A 20,174-nucleotide genomic window follows, 5' to 3' on the forward strand; every position below is an offset into this window, starting at 1 on the left:
CCCGAAAAATTCCATGGACAGAGGAATCTGGTGAGCTACAGTCCATGGGTCACAAAGAGTCAGACATGACTGACATAGCAGGCATGCAGTGAACATCTGAAATATCTGTGGGAGGGGGTGGGGAAGGAACAGGAAGCACTAAAATAGTATTTTGAGGAGTAAGAATTGCATAGAACAGGACTCCTCTAAATTCTCCAACACAGCATTCTCGGGCCCTCTTCCCTGTATTATAGTGCAAAGGCCCTTGGAGTTTGAGTTCTGAAAGGAGCAGAGCCTGGGGAAAAAAAAATACAAAAAAAAAAAACAACCTGGACAAGAAGGTCTGATGAAGAGCCAAAGAAAGATTAACTAGCTAAGAGTTCTGCCTAGCACTGTTCGCTTTAGTGAGGCTATTTGGTTGCTCTTATTTATTCAATACCATGGACTGGCATTTTTTGAATTTTGAGTACATGATATCATTCTTTCTCTTTCTTTTTTTAAAATTAGTGTTTTTCCTTTAGCTGTATATCATTCTTTTTTATGTATGTATTTATTTGGCTATATCAGGTCTTAGCTGCAGCATGAAAGATATTTGTTGCACCATGTGGGATACTTCGCTGCGACACACAGCTAGTCTCTCTAGTTGTGGCTCAGGGGCTCATTAGTTGTGGCACATGGGCTTAGTTGCTCCTTGGCATATAGGATCTTAGTTCTGCAAGCAGGGATGGAACCTGTGTCCCCTGCATTGCAAGGCAGCTTCTCAACCACTGAACCAGCTGGGAAGTCCCTATGATATCATTCTTGGACAGCATGTGAAGAACTTTGAACACCTTTTAGACTCTTGAAATTAGTGAATTGGATTATTTTATGTTTGGAATAAGGTAACACATTCAAAATCCAAAGGTTCAGTTTAGTTCAGTTCAGTCGCTCAGTCATGTCCAACTCTTTGCAACCTCGTGGAATACAGCATGCCAGGCTTCCCTGTCTATTATAGAGTAAAAGTCTGTTTTACTACTGTTCTCCGGCTGTTTTGCGGATATCCTTATTTTTTCTGTATTTTATGGATATAGTAAGATTCTTAACCAGCTTTCTAAGCTGAGAATAAACACTGCATCTCAGCCCCGTGGCAACCTGTCCTTCTAAAATATATCCTATTCTACAGGACTTACATAAATCAGAAGTTTGGATTTTATTTTCCAGATAAGTATAGTGTGAGCTGTTCTCAAAGGGGAAAAAAAAGGGTAAAGACATTTATATATATATATATATACATGCTAAGAAGCTTCAGTCGTGTCCAACTCTTTGTGACCCTATGGACTGTAGCCCACCATGCTCCTCTGTACATGGGATTCTCCAGGCAAGAATACTGGAGTGGGTTGCCATTTGCCATGCCCTCTCCAGGGAATCTTTCAGACCCAGGGGTTGTCTCCTATGTCTCTTGCATTGCAGGCAGATTCTTTACTGCTGAGCCACTGGGGAATATATTATATTTTATATATATAATATTTAGCTAAGAGAATTTCATGCCATCAAACCGATCTTGGCCAAACAAGCTATACTGACAAGGTTTAAAAGATCTGGTTTCCTGGGCTACCCTGGTGGTCCAGTGGTTAGGAATCTGGACACGGGTTTGAACCCTGGTTTGAGAATTAAGATCCCACATGCTGCTGGGCAACTAAGTCGGTGCATCACAAATACTGAGCCTGTGTCTAGAACCTGCGTCAAAGCAACAAGAGAAGCCATGGCAATGAGAAGCCCAAGCAACGCAACTAGAGAAAGGCTGCACGCAGCCGTGAAGACCCAGCACAGCCAAAAATACAAAAGAGCTAGTTGCTTAAAGTGCTTTACAAAAAAACCTGCTTTCCTATGAAAAACTATACACGGTCCTCATCAAGACTACAAAAATAATAGCCCTATATGTTATGAAGTGTCCTAAGTACTTAATATGTATATTTGTATATCACTGAACTTTCACAATAAGCACATGAAGTACACCTTCTAGGTGAAGAAAAGATCAGATAAGCAAATTGTTTTCAAATCTAGGTGGGGCTTCAGTGCCCTCACTCTTAACCTCCATGACTCTCATTATCCATTCTGATACAGAATAGCCAAAAGAAGGCACTGGCAACATTTTTGCTGTTTATTCAAAATCTCTCATTAGCAAATTTTAGGATCTATCAACATTACCCATGATATTTACATGTAGAGTTTCAGGCCTCAGCACTGACCTAGAAAATTAGCATCTCTGGAAAAGGGCTCCCGGAATGCTATTTTAACCAGCGTTGTGGATGATTCTAAGGCAGGTGGCTTGTAAACATGTTGTGACAAATGTACCTGTGGCAGTTTGTGTTTCTCAAAGTTGGTCACAATCATATTTTCTATCATATGTATACCCTGCTAGTTTCTAGAATATGCCATTCTTCTTTGAAGAGAGGGGGACCATGTCCCCTAGCTTTCAAACTGGGTGGGTTTTTATGACGAGAAGTCAACGAGTAGATTATGGTGGGAGTGATGCTACCTGATTTCCAAGGCTAGATAAAAAAAAAAAGGCGATTCAGCTTCCACTTTTGCCTGCTAGAACACTCGTTCTTGGAACCCAGCCACCAGGCAGTGAGGAAGCCCAGGTTGTTCCAGGGAGAGGCCCACTTGGAGCAGGACTAACAGCTCGTACCAACTTGCCTGCTGTGTGAGCCACCCTGGAAGTGCTTCTGGTTCAGTTAAACTACCCAAGCTGACACAGCATGTAGAGAGATGTGCCTTCCTTGCCAAGCCCTGCCCAAATTGCAGATTCAAGAACTAAATAAATGATTATCGTCCTTTTCAGCACTAAATTGAAGCTGATTTTTTATGCACTAGATAACTGGACTAGAACCCTTCTAATCCCATATTCACTCTGCCTTTCTTCCTATCAAGGTGGGTTCCTGGACCTCTCTGAAATATTCTGTCAGTATCTCTGTGCAGTGTCATTTACTTTCCCAAATTCTTCTAATGACAGAACTACTCATTTCAGAGTTCTAGCTATTCAAAGTTCTCATTACTGCCTCTGAAGCTTGGTTTCTCATCTAAAAAACAACAGTAATAAGACAGCCTACCTTATACACTTTATCATTAAATGAGATAGTCCATGTAATCATTTAGCATCACGCTAATGACATTTTCTTCTATTATTCTTGCTAGGTTTCTTGCATTCATATTCTCTATTCTTTAATGCACTAATTTTTTTTTCTTATAGCTCAATGCAATTCGCAGGCTTTCTAGGCCTGGCATGCTCCCCTGACCAAGTCAGATTCTTCTTCATCCTTAAGGATGCCACTTCTCCTTTGAGGAGCCTTCTCTGACTTCTTAAGCAATTAACGCCTCTGTGTTCAAATAACATCTTGAAGGAACCTCTACTATGGCCCTTAACACACTGAATTGTAATTGTTGACTTGTCTATATTCTCGACTGTACTCTTCAGTTCTTGGAAGGCAGACTCTTTGTATCCTCATCCACTAACACAGCACCGGGCACTTTTTTAGTCACCGTCTACTGTCTGTGCTACTGGGCGAGGAAATTCCGTAGCTAAGTAGTTAAGGGGTCCATGTTTTGGCAGATCTGCCTCAGAACGAAACTTCCCACACAACCTGGGGAAAAGTGAATGACTCTGAGCCTCATTTGTAAAGTGGAGGTTAAGGTTGCTATGATGAGAAAGTAAAATAATACTGCATGAATTCCATCACATAGCAAGCAATCAATCATCAGGGTGTTACGAAATGGTTCCCCAACAATCGGATTTTCGGGTACCCTCAGTTTAATCCTTTAGCACCCCGGCACTCTAAGGGTAATCCTTCTTTTAGGGATTACTCTCTAATCCTCATCTCCTAGGTCATTCCTCCAGCGATTCAATCGGCAAGTCAACCGCTAGGGCCAGGCATTCAGAAACCATTCTTATTCCCCGCCCCCAACTCTCTCCAAATCCTTTTCTTTTAGCTTTCCTAGGACTAAGGGGTGTATCGAAAAGGCTCGACTTATGCAAAATTTAGGCACCAAAATTCTGGCCAGAGTTTTACTGGAAAACTTTAGAGACCCTTCTTGGGAGTTTCGGTGTTTCGCTTCCCTTTGAGGAAGGAGCTCGCGATCAATTTGACCTGTCTTTTGCCCACCGCCAGCCCAGACCGCGCGCATTGCAGTATAACGTTGAATGAGCCAACGAATGGATGAATGGGCTACGTGTACGGCGGCCAGGCCTCTGTTACGTCGCCCAGTGGCGCGGGCATGGCCGCGGATAAGAGGCCTGCGGGGCGCGGACCACTCAGTGCCACCAGCGTGCGGGAGGCTCGGCCACGAGCGCCGGAGCTCCTCGCCGCTCCGTGCCACCTCCCCCAAGTCCCTGCCCCACCGCGGCGCGTCACTTCCGCCACCCAGAGGCCGGGTTGGGGCGGGGAACGCGGGGGAGGGGGCCAGGTCCGAGGGAAGCCCGTCCGCGCCCGAGCAGGAACTACATTTCCCGAGGGGCCTTGGCGGCGGCGGCAGCGGAGGCGGGCGCGGCAACGTCCCCCGGAAGTGGAGCCTGGGACTTCCACTCGTGCGTGAGGCGAGCGGAGCCGGAGACGAGACCAGAGGCCGAACTCGGGATCTGACAAGATGGCCGGGCTGCCCCGCAGGATTATCAAGGTAACCGCCTGGGCCTCCCGGCTCTGCTCTTACCCTGTCGGCGTACCGGGCAGCGCGGCCCCTCGCTTTCTCCGGCCCGCGGCCCGCGGCAGGAGGCCCGAGGCAGCGCGGAGAGGGTTTGGATGCGGCGGCGAGGGAAGTCGAGTGCTGGGGAGGGGGCGCCGGGGAGACTTCCGGCCGCAGTGGGGCAGCCGGGTGGCGGCGATCGGGGGCTCCCAGGAGGCTCCCCCGCGAGCGGGGAAGGCCTGGCCCGCGCCTAGGCGGAGGGTGGGGCTACGGTGTTGCGGGACTCTGGTTTTGGGCGCGGGCCTCCGCGGCCTCTCGGACCACCCCAGAATAGAGGCCGCGGGCGCGCGGGAATCGCGGCGGGGCCCGGACTCCGGGCAGGGGTTGTGGCCCGACGCGGTCACTCGGCCTCGGAGCCCAGTCTCGGCCGGGGCGGGAGTGCAGGGGTGCGGTAGTCGCAGGTTCAGAATGAATGAACCGGGAGGGTGAGGCCGGGCGGGGCCCTGTGCCTCAGGAGGCGGCTCCGGGAGGGCCGCGAGTCCTGCAGCGCCCGGCACATGCTCGCCCCTTGCTGCTGGGGTCCAGGGACGTGGGGGCTCCGCGCCCCGCCGCCCTCGCTTCCGCGATCTCCTCTGCTTTAAATGCGTTTCCGTTCGTTATCTCAGCGAAGTGATTTTACTCTGCTTGGCAAACTCTTCTAGAGCTGTTTCTGTTTGGAGGAAATAGTTTTAACGCGAGACCGGGCGGGAATTGGGGGAGAGGGGTATGGGGGACCTTGTGAAATTTTGGCCTCTGGATTTCCTTCACTTTTTAAAAATCGTTTTCTGGTTTCTTATGAATATATACTTCGACAAGTAAGAATAGAACCATAGAAAATTCATCTTGGTTTTGTAAGTTCTTTACAGAAACATCAAATGCTCAGATGTGAAATGTTCCTTGAAGTCCACGAAGACAAAACCTTGAGAATTTTTGGTCATTTTTAATGAAGGAAATTAGTTGAACCTCTGTGTTGCTCACTATGCGAGTTCAAGTGCCTAAATTGCAAAAACATTTGCTGGCTATAACCTGGTGAACGTGTATTTAACTTGTCGTTAGAGTTTGGGGGAAGATGCAAGCTAAGTGAAGTGATAGGCCTGTTGAAGGATGATGTATTGTGTAGTGTTCCTGCAGTTGCAGTGAAATATATCTGAGATGCGGTGTCTCTGACCTAAAGGTTCTTGATTTAGAGAAATACGACGTGTTTTGTAAGGTAGAAAGTCTTAATAGAAAGTACAGAAGTAGGACGGATTGTCATTGTGCTCTGGAGTCTGAATGATATGACCCTTCGTAGTGTTGCATAAAACAAACCTTCATTTGTTGTATTAAGGATTTGTCTTCGACTCTGTCCAAGGCAGTTTAATAGCTGTGTGCTATGGAGGGTACTTACGATGTGGTTTTACATGTAATATAATCGCATGGCCGCAATGGTCATGTTTATGGAGGCTCCAGTTGAATATGAGGGATGGAGGATAGGGTTATACACCAAATATCCTTGGATTTTTATTTACTGTTATTCAGGTTATCGACTAGGTACACGGTACACATTGACATTCAAGATAACTCTCAAAAATACATAATGAACTAAATGCTTTACATATATTTTTCCATTTTTGCTTAAGGTTGGATATATTCTGCAATAATATGAAAGCCTTGGATGGGAAAAATCAATTCTGTGGGACTTAGTATATGAACTTACAGATAGGACTTGAAGCAATAAGTTGAAGGCTTGGTGATAACATCTCTAGTGAAAGTTTCCTTGGTTTGGATTTTATCTTGCAAGAGGTGGTTTTACTTCAGTGCCATTTATAGCAAAAGGAACTGTTTTCTCCTGTTTCTAGGATGGATTGAAAGATTATACAATTTTTTTTCCCCAATGCCCATGCTTATATTATGTAGGCTTTTATTTTTTATATCGAAATTAAGAAGTTTGCCTGTTTTCTGGCAACTACAATACAGGGTTCTATGTGGAATATAACGGTGGTGGCAGTGGGCTAGCACTGCTGTCCTGAATGGTGGGAACATAGTGTCTCATTGGCCAGTGTGATGCTTTCTGCCTCAAAAAGGGCATTATTTACATTTGCAAAAGACTTCAACCACTTGGTACCTGCAGAAATCTTGTGAAGTGAACGATACCGTTTTAGGGCCTAGAAACCCATTCAAAGGACTTTTCGTAGGGCTTTTCAAAGCTGGCAGAGGAGGCAGAACTTGGATCTTGACCCAGGGTGACCTTCCCCTGCCTCTTGTTATTGTGAAATGACATAATACATGTAAAAGTACCTTAACAACTGTAACTATACACATAAAGATGATTTTTTAAATTACTCTTCACCCAGTTGCTATTGCAGTTAAATTCCCATTTCGAATCCAGCAGCAAATTCTGTAGGCTCTATTTTTCAAATCTCAGATAGTAAAGAGTCTGTCTGCAATGTGGGAGACCTGGGTTTGATCCTTGGGTTGGGAAGATCCACTGGAGAAGGAAATGGCAACCCACTCCAGTATTCTTGCCTGGAAAACGCCATGGATGGAGGAGCCTGGTGGGCTACAGTCCATGGGATTGCAAAGAGTTGGACATGACTGAGTGACTAACACACACATACACACCCACACCCACACCCACCCCTGAATCAGATATGTTTTCCTCTCTCTGAAACCACTATTCAGTTCCATCATTTGTTGCCTGGCCTACTGTATTGATCTTTTAAACAGCAGCTAGTGTTACTTTTAAAAATATAAATCTAGTCATTCTCCCACTCAGAACTCCACAGAGGTTTTTCATTGCATTTCCTCCTAGCTACAAGGCTCTCCATGCATCTGGGATCTACCTCCCTCTGAGACCATGTCCCTCATTTCTCTCCTTGGGTCGCCTCATTGCAGCCATCCTGCTGCTTTGCTGTACCCTGAACAGTTATAGGCTCTGCATGTTCAGTCACAGGGCTTTCCTTCTGTTTATCCCATTGCTTACTTTGCCGTATTACTCAGTTCTTGACTTACATGTCCTGTCCTCAGAGAGGTTTACCTAAACTGTCCTAAAACAGGGTCCTCCCTCCTCCCCCGTGCTGCTGCTGCTGCTGAGTCATTTCAGTCATGTCCAACTCTGTGCGACCCCATAGATGGAAGCCCACCAGGCTCCCCCGTCCCTGGGATTCTCCAGGCAAGAACACTGGAGTGGGTTGCCATTTCCTTCTCCAATGCATTAAAGTGAAAAGGGAAAGTGAAGTCACTCAGTAGTGTCCGACTCTTAGCGACCCCATGGACTACAGCCTACCAGGCTCCTCCATCCATGGGATTTTCCAGGCAAGAGTACTGGAGTGGGGTGCCATTTCCTCCCCGGTAATTGCTCTTTATCCCGTTTCCCTCTCTCTTGTGTAGCACTCATCATTACTCAAAGTTACATTGCTTCCTCTTTGTTTCTTCGGCTGCTGCTAAGTCGCTTCAGTGGTGTCCAACTCTGTGCGGCCCCATAGACGGCAGCCCACCAGGCTCCCCTGTCCCTGGGATTCTCCAGGCAAGAACACTGGAGTGGGTTGCCATTTCCTTCTCCAATGCATGAAAGTGAAAAGTGAAAGTAAAGTCGCTCAGTCGTGTCCGACTCTTAGCGGCCCCATGGACTGCAGCCTACCAGGCTCCTCCGTCCGTGGGATTTTCCAGGCAAGAGTACTGGAGTGGGGTGCCATTGCCTTCTCCGTCTCCATGAAACTCCATGAAGGCAGGAGTTTGCTCAGATCCCTCCAACATATCTACAGATCTAATGCCTAGACTTTGAAATACTGATTGAATGAATGCTATTCAATCTCTTTGGAAGAAAACTTTAGGAGAGTTATTCTATATAATTTATTGTTACTGCCTAGTAGATTCTATCTGAATTGATGTCTGAGCTGAAAGTTTCTAATTCTACCCATAAGAGTCATTAAAAACAAAATAAATCAGTCTTTTGTTGACTAGGAAATACATGGAGCACTTTTGAAAAGTTCTGAAGGATACGTAGAGGAAGATTAAGACTCATCTGTTATTCAGCATTCTAGTTTCCCTCCCCAGACAACCACAACTTTTATTGTATGTTTTTCCTGAAAGACCAGAGAGACTTAGCGAGTCTATGTTAGGCCTGTTCCCCTCCTCCCCAAACAAATGGGCTTCCCAGGTGGCACTATTGGTAAAGAACCCGCCTGCCAAGAGGAGGTCATGACAACCCACTTCAGTATTCTTGCTTGGAGAATTCCATGGACAGAGGAGCCTGGCAGGCTACGTACAATAGGATTGCAGAGTCTGACACAACTGAAGTGACTTAGCACACACACATCAAGTAAATACTATATCTTAATTCCTCCCTTTGCCCCTAAATAGATCTTTGAGGTGACTAGTTTTTGTAAAGGACTGCTTTGTGAAACCTTGTGGTTAGACCTTAATTTTACTAATTGCCTATTGATAACTTCTAGATTGTTCCCTGTCTTTTGCTATACAGACTGCTGTGATGTAGTCTTACACAGTGATATTTTGCAAATATATGAGTTACACTAAATCTTGGCAGTTACGTGTTTAGCTTGAATTATAGAATTTGTTTTTCTTTCCTCTTTTTTTCCTGGGCTAAACGTCTTTTAGTCTATATAAAAATGACAGAGCAATTAAAGCTTAAAGTCACATAGGGTGAAAGCTCCCTAAAATAAAAGGTCCTCCTTAATCTGTCTGTCATAAAGAAGCAGAGTTGGGAACAGATAAAAGAGATCTGTAGTTGCGACTTGGTTAAAAACAAATTTATGTGTTTTACATGTTACATTGACAGAATGATATTCCTTTAATTTTCTTCTCAAAATTAATCATGAAATCAATAAAATATAGCCTAAGCAAATAGTTACTAACTTACTCAAGGAGTTGACTTATTTGATTAAAACCTAGCTAACCAACCTTCTGAGATTAGAGTTTAATCAGTTTTTCCTACAATTTGTTTTTCTGTTTCATGAGGTTTAGTTTCAAATTCTTAAAAATGTAATTTGAAACTAAACAGAACTCAAGACTCAGTACAACATCAGATTTCTTAAAAATGTAATCTGATGTACTGAGTCTTGAGTTCTGTTTTTTATTTTAATAATTTTTATTTTGAAAAAATAGGGTTTTTTGGTCACTAAAAGTGATACATATTTTAATATCATTTGATATGTATTTTAGTACATAAGGTAGTTTTTAGTAAGAAAAGAATTCAGAAAACCAACCCCTTTTTTAAGCCCCGAAAATCTTTGGCTGATACTGTGTTTTTTTCCCATTTAAGAAAAAAAAAAGGCATGAAAAACTTAACCATGATCTGAACCTTCACTTGTTATAAATTGTAATAAAAACATTTTTAGGAAGCATATAACCCCATATAGTAAAAATATGAGTAGAAACAGTGTGGTTTTTAGCTCTTGTGGTGGTGGTTCCAATTTAAGAATCAGGTGTATTTTTTGCATATGACTTCTGGGGATTCAGGTTCTTGACAAGCTTATTTGTGAACTCCCTCAGGCTCCATGGATTCCAGGTTGGAGTCCCTGAACTGCTTTTGGTAATGATTAAGCTTTCAGGCTGTATGGATATTGTTTAATATACTACCTGATGTTTTGATTATGGAATGTAGGCATAATTGAAAGTAGGTTAAAAATAGCAGTCAGTTGAGTTTTTTTTAAGCTCCTCTTTGTCATGCACTTTGTTCAGCCCAGATTGATCAGCTCTCACACAACAGAAATTGAGTTTTGTCAAATTATTAAGTACTTCCTGAGTAACCAGCATTCTAAATAATTGTATCAGAAATATTTCTCATTTGCTTTGTAGAGGTTCTGAGTTTTTTCCACACTTGTGATGGCTTCCAGCTATATATAGTAGAGAACATTATCCTTCTACTTCTCTGATGAGTAGACTGTAGGCCAAAGAAGTTGGATGACTAAGATTCCTGGCTGGCAAGTTAGTATTTTTACTTTTTTCCCTGTGCTGTCTCTAGTGATTTGTTTTACCTGTGTGTAAATGGATTTAAGAAGAAAATAACTTTCCTGCCTTGGATTCAAGTAGTATGGATTCTGAACAGCCATTTGAGTCTGAGTTATGGATGCATAAACAGTGTAGGAATACATAGCAGAACCAAGGAAATGAGGATGGCATTCAGCAGGGGCTTTGGACATTACAGTTCTAGTCAACCCGGTTCTGATGTGGCTGCTTAATGTTACATGATTTTACTTGCGAAAACCAAAGTGGATCTGAAAGGCATAGTGTATGTAGCAGTGTTACATTAAGAAATAAGGGTTCTTTTTTCCCCCCGTATTAAAGATTTCTTCTTGGTTTATTTGCAAATGTAATATAGGACATCAGTGTGGATTTACAAATTAGGAGATGAAAAATAGGGATTCAGTTAACTTCAGTTAAAATCTTAGCAGCTTTTTAATATGCTTCCCAGGTGAAGTTTTTTTGTTTTTGGTCTTTTTAATATTAAGTAGTCATCTTTGATTTGTAGATTACGTAGGATGTAGGATCACCACAGACTAAGAGAGTGAGATCTGTGGCTCTGGCATTTCTGGTGACAGAAACTATTAAACGTGTGCTTGGAAGAACTGGGGAACTGGGAATCTACAGAAAGAATTCATTATCTAGTTTTTCAAGAGCTGCACCACACCATTCAGGGTGTTGTATGTTTGTTAAAATTCTGGATGTAGCTATTGTAAAATCCCCTGAGGATACTTAGGAATAGACATTTTTATAATTTGGAGTTGCCTGTAACTCAGATGTTTCTGAATAATTAGGATTTGGCTGTAATTTGAAGTACATTTAGGTACTGATTTCAGAATCTAATGTTGACATATTTTGCCTTTTTTTTTTTAATTGACTCTTTGTCTTCATATTTTCAAACTCCTTTAGTAGTAGTCTTGCCTGGGAAATCCCATGGGCGGAGGAGCCTGGCGGGCGACAGTCCTTAGGCCGCAGTCAGGCCTGGCTGGCGCGACTTGCCGGGACAGCGCTAGTTTTCAGTGCTGTCACGGTGTGCCAGTGTCAGAGGCTTGGTCTGCTTTGGGCAAATCGGTTTTTGTTTTTAAGAGTCTTACAATCCAGTGATTGAAGGCTCTGTAGTCTAGAAAAATACTAGAAAGAAAGGCAATAAATGTTATCTTTGTGTCTGGAGACTATGGGTGCTTTTTATTTCTTCATAGCTTTCTAAGATTCCTTTGTAGTTTACACTAAGGAAAGTGTTGTTGCTGTAAAGTCAGTGTGTTTTTAGTGACCTTTAAGGGTCATTGGGATTACCATTCCCTTTACCCTCTTACCCTGTTGTTCAGTCACCATGTTGTTCAGTTGCTCTGTCGTGTCTGACTTTTGCAACCCCATGGATTGCAGCATGCCAGGCTTCCCTTTCCTTCACGATCTCCTCGAGTTTGCTCAGACTCATGTCCGTTGAGTCGATGATACCATCCACCCATCTCATCCTCTCTTACCCTCTTCTGCCCTCAATCTTTCCCAGCATCAGGGTCTTTTCCAAGAAGTTGGCTCTTTGCATTAGGTGGCCAAAGTATTGGAGCTTCAGCTTCAGTCCTGATGAATATTCAGGGTTGATTTCCTTTCGGATTAACTGGTTTGATCTCCTTCCTGTCCAAGGGACTCTAAAGAGTCTCTCCAGCACTGCAGTTGGAAAGCATCAGTTCTTTTCACTCAGCCTTCTTTATGGTCCCAACTCTCACATCCGTATGTGACTACTGGAAAAATCATAGCTTTGGTTATATGGACCTTTGTTTATGTCGGCAAAGTAATGCCTGTACTTTTAATATGCTGTCTAGGTTTGTCATAGCTTTTTTTCTAAGGAGCAAGTATCTTTTAATTTCATGGCTGCAGTCACCATCTGCAGTGATTTTGGAGCCCAGGAAAATAAACTCTGTCACTGTTTCCATTTTTTTCCCCATCTGTTTGCCATGAGGTGATGGGACCGGATGCCATAATCTTAGTTTTTTGAATGTTGGGTTTTAAGCCAGCTCTTTCACCTTCATCAAGAGGCTCTTTCGTTCCTCTTTGCTTTCTGCCGTTAGAGTGGTGTCATCAGCATATCCGAGGTTATTGATATTTCTTCCAGCAATCTGGATTCCAGCTTGAGCTTCATAATGCAAAATTCAGACTTAAATTGGAAAAAAGTAGGGAAAACCGCTTGGCCATTCAAGTGTGGCCTAAATCAAATCCCTTATACACTGGAAGTGACAAATAGATTCAAGGGATTAGATCTGATAGAGTGCCTGAAGAACTGTGGACAGAGGTTCGTAATGTTGTACAGGAGGCGGTGATCAAAACCATCCCCAAGAAAACGAAATGTAAAAAAGGCAGAATGGTTGTCTGAGGAGGCCTTACGAATAGCTGAGAAAAGAAGAGAAATGAATGGCGAAAGAGAAAAGGAAAGATACACCCATCTGAATGCAGAGTTCCAAAGAACAGCAAGGAGAGATAAGAGAGCCTTCTTAAGTGAACAGTGCAAAGAAGCAGAGGAAAACAATAGGATGGAAAAGACTAGAGAGCTCTTCAAGAAAATTAGTTTTGATGTTTGGCAAAACTAATAGAGTGTTTCAGGTTTAAAAATAAAATAAAATAAAAATTAAAAAAAAAAAAAGAAAGAAAGAAAATTAGAGATACCCCTTACCATTGGACAGTGGCAAAAGTGGCTGTAGTAAGCTAGAAAGAGCCCAAGGCCAAAGTTCAGTCTTCTATAACATTGTGATTTGTCTGCCTTTTTGTTATCCATTCATAAAACATTAAATTTAAACATTAAGTTCAATTAAATGGACGTTTATTGACTGCATAGTATGTATTCACTAAACCAGGTAAACAAGACAGGTATCCCTATCTGGTGAAACAGTTGTGAAACAAGAAATTACTGTGAGGTGTGTTATGAAAGAAGGAAAACCTGGAGTATACCATGGTCAGAGGAAAGGCATCTGCTGAGGAATGCTTTTAAACGTGAAGAGGAGGAGGGAGAGAGTGGACGCAGGGAATAGCAAATACGAATACTGGAAGGGGAGAGGCAGGACGAGTGCGCAATAGATTGCAGAAGTCCAGTGTGGGTGGTGGGTAGTGCCCTACGTAGTTTAGTTAGGGGCCTTTGCGTGAGTCCTGTTCAGTACTGTAGTTTGCCTCGAGATGGAATGCCTCTCTGGGGCGGCAGGTCCTCTCCTGCTCTCCTGGGCCCCTGGATCTGGGGGCGTCTGGGGTTCCAGTGAGAAGGAACTACAGAGCAGATGGGGAAATACATTTGAGGTGTCACTGCCTCAGACCATAACCTCTGCAGTGTGTTTGAAACAAGATGTTTTTCATTCAGTAAGCCTAAAAATAGATTATCTTATACTCATTTACATATTGAATTGAATTTTGTGTTTTCCACTCAAGGGAGGGTATGTACCTACTTAATTTCCTCACTGCCTCAGAGAGACTAAGGAAAAGTACTTGCCAGTAAAACTCCCCCGGCACTTGCACATACTGTTATTCTTGCTTTGGCTTTAAAGAAGTCATTTGTTTTCATAGTGGATGGCACAGTGATTCACAGCCATAAAGCTTTTGAAGTCTTTTACCTTTAGTTATAAAAGAGCTATCCCCATTAGGTGATAACTGCCGCCCCCCCACCCCCCACCCCCTGTGAAGTACTGTCTACCCTGTCTTTATTGTTGTGGTTCAGATAAGGGTTAAACTAAAAGTGTTGCAATCTCAATTCAGGTTCCTGCCACTGACTGTGATTAGAAATCAGAACATTTGGCCAAACCTTGTCTATTTCTTATCAGAATCTTTTTCCCGTTTAACTGGGCGGGTTGCTGATGTATTGAGTGGTAGGAACTAGAAGATATTTTCTGTGAAGACTTGTTTATAATCTGAGCAGTTAGTTTATAGTTGTGCATCAGAACTATTTGGGCATTTATAAATTAAACAGTTGTCAGCCCCAGCTTGTTTTTTTGTTATGTTTTGTCTTAAGCTCTCCAGATGATGTTGTAGGGTGTACCTTGCAGAAACAGTGGCCTTGCATGTGCTTGGCTTCAGTGCAAAGATAGGTAGAATGTGGTGGAATTAAAATCACATGTAAAGCTACCTTCTCATATATAGAAAACAGGCTTCAGTGAGGACGTTGAAGACTGACATTCTGAGACCCCTCCAGGTTGGTATAGGGAAAGAGGTTTTTAGGGGGGTGACATTGGAGCTGAATTTTGAAAGGTAAAAGTGGAGTGTGGGGAGAAGAATGTTATTCCAGGTTAGATATACCAAACTCTAGGAAGACACTTGAGCAGTGCTAAAACCGTAACGTGAGTCAGCACTTACTCGCCTGGCCCACAGACACTTCATATGCAGTCTTTTAATTTGAAGTTTTTTTTTCCTTTAGAAGTATAGTTCATGGATTTATAGTCATTTACTAAAAATCCAATTAATATAGTAATACAGAATATTACATACTAAAAATAATCAAGTAATATGGATAATTATTTCCCCTTTACTTTCTTTTACTATTGTGATTTCCACTTTGTAGATAAAAGTGAATATGAATATGAAAACTTACTGAATATGAAAGGAAACCAAATGCTCCCATTTTTTGATGTACAAATCACATATCATAAAATTCATTCTTTTAAAATGTATAATTCTGTGTTTTTAACATATTCACAAAGTTGTGCAGCTATCAACACTATCTAACTACAGAACTTTTTCGTCACCTGAAAAAAGAAACCCTCCATCTTCAGCAGTTCTTCTCTCTCCTTACTCCCTCAGCCCCTGGCCACCACTTAGCCACTTTCTGTCTCTATGTATTCACGTATTCTGGGCATTTCATATACATGGAATCACATAATATGGTTTTGGTGTCTGAGCATGTTTTCAAGGTTAATCCATATTGTAGTATGTATCAATACTTTATTCCCTTAAAAACTTTTTTTTGGGGCTGTTTTTCTAAATAAATACTTTAAAGAAATTAAATGTTGAATGAAGCAAAGCAGAAGTTTTAAATCTGTTGGTTTCCATAAAACTAATCACATTTGAAATCTGCATTGCTCTAGAAAATTTAAGAAATTTCTTTAGCCTTGTGAGCCATTATTATTTTTAAATTGTCGGTGGGCAGTAAATTTTTATTTTAAAGACTGAATTTTGGGAATTCGGTGGTGGTCCAGGGGTTAAGACTCAGCACTTTCACTGCTGAGTGGCTGGAATCCACTGCCTGGATTCAGCCCTTGGTCAGGGAATTAAGATCCTGTAAGCCTAGCAGAGAAGCCAGAAAAAAAAAAAAAAAGATTGGATTTTATCGCTGGATACTGAGAAATTTGAGCCAATTCTGGTAAATAATGAGTAAGAACCAGCATTGACTTTTATTTTTGTCTCAAGGATTAAGAAACTATGTGACCTTGGCTGAGTCAGTTTCTCTGGGCCTCCATTATATCTGATTCCTTTTTTAAAACTTTTCATTGAGAAGAAGCTATGATCATTTAATCCTGAAACTGGTTTTCCTTTTTGGCTTTTAAATTGGTCCTTAAGCAGCTCTCCAAAAAAAAAAAAAAAAAAAAAAAAGGCACAACTGCTGAGTAGTAGCAGTATTCTGAAATTTTATATAGCTTTCTAGTATAATTAATAAGAAGGCCTTTGTCCTGGGTTTCAGGTGTCTCCAGTTGCCTACCAAGTCTACTTAGATGTCTTGAAGACGTTTTAAAATCAATTTTTATTTTACAGTGGAATATATTCATTTTGCTGTCACCCCTCCCTTGCATCAGTACTTCCAGTGTTTCTTTTCTTTATTAATTACATTAACATTAACTGAGTTGCCTGCCATTTACTTCTCTCCCCACCCCCTTAGACATTCAGTTTGTTACTAAGCCAGTGGATTGAACCGCAGAAATTCCTCTGCTTCTCCTAACCTATTCCTTTTGCTCATCCTTTCAGTTATCTTTGTATGTGGGCTCTTACCCGCTCCTGTACTTTTTTTTTTTGCATTAATCAGAGAACTCATCTATCTTCACTTACACACACACGTGTGCATACTCTCTCTCTTACTCTCTTCATTTTCCACCTTGCCACATTATTCTAAAAACACCCAGTGTGATCATGGTGAACTTAGGCTCGAGTCATATTCCTTGACTTGGCAGGTAAGGCTTTTTCACAACTTGGTCTTTTCTTCATTGGCATTTCTTTCCTTGTCTCCCCTCTCCCATACAACTTCTGATACTGATGGTATTTACAAGTTAAAATGATATATTCTGTAACTTTTGAATTATGCCACCTTGGCAAGAGAACATCCTTCGTATGAAGTGTTACTGCCCAGTATTCTGTGTTGGTTGAGTTTGGGTTATTTTCTTTCATCTCTTCTTAGAGAATCTTGACTGTAGTCATCTTGGTTATATTCCTAGCATCCAGTATATTGTGGTTTAGAAACTAGCATACTATTTTCCAAATGAAAAGAAAATCAGGCATTAATTGAAGTCGTTTGCTTTATTTTCTAGGATCCTATAAAGGCACTCTAGGAGACAAATGTCCTATTGTTAATTGAGTCATCGTAGTGAAAAAAATTTTTTTTAACTTTTGACAAATAAAAATTGTAAGTATTTAAAGTGTATGAGGTGATGTTTTGATGTATGTATACATTGTGAAATGATTACCACAAGCTAACATCTGTCCTTACCTTTGTTGTTTTTGTTCTGGTGGTCAGAATACTTATTAGCAAATTTCAAGTGTACAGTGTATTAACTATAGTCAGCTGTTGTACATTAGGTCACAAGAACTTATCTTCTGAAAGTTTATATCCTTTGATCATATCTTCTCTTTCCCTCCTCCTCTCAGACTCTGATAACCACCTTTCTAATCTGTTACAAGTTTTACTTTAAACAAAATTTTTTTAAGATTCTGCACATAAGTGACACCATGCCTTTCTGTGTCTGGCTTATCACACTTAGCATTGTATCCCTGGTTTCATCCACATTGTTAGAAATGGCAAGATTTCTTTCTTTTTTACAACTGGTGAAAAGATACTTTAATTTGTTCTCTGTAATCAGACAAATACAGTATTTGACACTACTTGGGTCAGGGTTTTGAGTGCCTTTTATATGCTTATGTTTTGTTTTATTTTACATTCTTTTTTTGGCTACACCATGCAGCTTGTTTCCAACCAGGGATTGAACCTGTGTCCTCTGCAGTGGAAGCTTGGAGTCTTAAACACCGGACCACCAGAAAAGTTCCCCATATATACTTCTGAAAATGCTTGCCCTCATGGTTCCTGCACAGATACACTAGCCTTTGGTTTTCTACTGCTTAATTGGTAATAGTGGGTTAGTTGTAACCGGGCCATAAGCAGGCGGTGCAGAAGCCCAGCGTCGCCGCCCGTTGTTGCAGGGATTGCACCAGCAGGTCTCTACTGTATTAGTATGCAGTGGGGCTCGGATAGCCAGGAAGCTAGTCCTCATCCGTGAGCAGGCTTTCGCTCCTTAAGCCCCTCAGATAGGACTTTACAATGCAGGTGTTGAGGTTTACCATCTTCCGAGGTCGCGAAGTGCTAAAGAATCCACCTACCAATGCTAGAGACGCCAGAGACAAGGGTTTGCTCCCTGGGTCAGAAAGGTCCCTTGGAGTAGGAAATGGCAACCTGCTCCAGTATCTCTGCCTGGAAAATCTCATGGACAGATGAGCCTGACGGGCTACAGTCCATGGGAGTCACATGGGTTGGAAGTGACTGAGCACATGTGTGCACGCACATACACACACACGCACACATATAATGAAAGAAGAAAATAGAACTTGCACGTGTTTCCTCTTTTATAACAATATTAATTTTTAAGAGTGCACACATATACTCCTTTACTGGAAAGTGTTTACTTGATTAGTTCATTTGGATCATCAGGCCAATTAGGGTTACATATTTATGTAAATTATGACCAGTGTATGTTAATATTTTAAACATTAAGAGTATTAGTATGCTGAGTATCAACTGTGTTCCTTATACTGATTGTTGACAGGTATCTCTGTTGTTTATGGCAGATTAAAACAAATACTTGAGATAACTTTTTCTGCTTGGTACATATCAGCTACTTCATTTTGCTGTTAGCTGGCATGTGTAGTCAGAATGTTTTAATTAAAATATTTGATTTTAGTATATAAACACACTAACATTCATTTTTATAAAAAGATCGTGTCCTCCCCCCCCCACCCCCAACACACACCTATTTTTTATTTAATTTTTGGGCCTCTCCATGTGGCATGTGGGATTAGTTCCCAGACCAGGGTTGCAACCCACACCCCCAGTGGTAGAGGTGTGGAGTCTCAACCACTGGACTACCAGCAAGTCCCAAAGATTGTGTCTTTTAAAGCCCCCTTGGATACACGTTGCAATCCAAGTCCAAAGATTCACGTTATAATTACAAAATTGTAGGTGTTTTACATTATCATACTATTTATTCTGTCATTTATATTATAGAGTTAACCATACAACTTCTGTTGGAAAACAGGTGTCTTGAAAAAAATGTGATTGTGAACTACAGAAATGTTGCCCATTTTGCTCAGTATCAAGAGGCTTATTGTTCTCACATCTACTGAAAATGATTTATAGTGAAACTGAGAAAGATTGAGACAGGATATTTGTATCCTCTGGCAGGAAAATCACCTTCCTTAATATTGATGTGTGCAGCATGCTTTTTTCTTTAGATTATTTTTGACGCCCAAATGTGTGAAGTTGTTACCTCAAAGTATTATCAAGCTGTGTACAGAATTGCTGGACCCTAAATCTTTAATCAGGGTACTGGAGGTTACCTGGCTGGGGAGAAGCTGGCTGTATAGTCGTTGGGAGTTCTCCCATGATTGTGAAATTTTGTTTGGGTCATTTCACACTTGGGTGTGGCTTACTTTGAGCATATTATCAGATTGTTTTCTAAAGAGCATCTAGCTGAGGTCCTCTGCTTTGAAAGGTGAGGAAGGGTGGGTCTTAGTTGGTACAGGGTTGGTCCTGACTTCTGTGAAACTCACTTTGATACCAATAAATCACTTTTGAGTCCTGAGTTTGATTATTTTCTACTTATTGGATATGGGGACTATGGCTTCCGCCAGTGTCAAGTGGAGGGGCTCCCAGACACCTGGGGACTGAGGTGCTTGTGTGGGCAGCTCTACACTTGGCATTTCCTTAACTGGCACAGCTGCCCTCCTGCTTCTTGGCTGTCCTTTGTGTCTTGCTGAGTGTGGAGGGTCAGAGGGGTGGAGTGGCACCAGGCAGCGTGCAGGCTGGGCTCGTCCGTCCCCTGGCAGTTGTGTGGCCACCTGCGAGCTGTCACACGTGTCACGTTGTTTCTTAGGTGGCTAAAGGATAGAGAGAACTTCAGGGGACTGTGGATGTAGCAGCTATAGGACGCACACACTGTGCTAGAGCAAATTGAAGGTATATTTTCTGTTTGTAGCTCTGATACCTGAGAAGGAAATGACACCCCACTCCAGTGTTCTTCCCTGGAGAGTTCCATGGACAGAGGAGCCTGGTGGGCCATAGTCCATGGAGTCGCAAGAGTTGGACATGACTT

General features: G+C 42.0%; 1 protein-coding gene across 1 annotated transcript in view; it reads left to right on the plus strand.

Moving 5' to 3' along the window:
* Positions 1 to 4,482: 4,482 nt before the first annotated feature.
* The window catches only part of UBE2N (ubiquitin conjugating enzyme E2 N), a 41,140-nt gene continuing 25,448 nt past the window's right edge, over positions 4,483 to 20,174 (plus strand). Inside the window, exon 1 of the mRNA XM_006070221.4 lies at positions 4,483 to 4,632. Within this exon, the coding sequence (XP_006070283.1) occupies positions 4,603 to 4,632 (30 nt within the window). The 5' untranslated portion in view covers positions 4,483 to 4,602. The remainder of the gene's footprint in view (positions 4,633 to 20,174) is intronic.

This window comes from Bubalus bubalis, chromosome 4, assembly GCF_019923935.1.
Source record: "Bubalus bubalis isolate 160015118507 breed Murrah chromosome 4, NDDB_SH_1, whole genome shotgun sequence".
In the NCBI taxonomy this organism is placed as follows: Eukaryota; Metazoa; Chordata; class Mammalia; order Artiodactyla; family Bovidae; genus Bubalus; species Bubalus bubalis.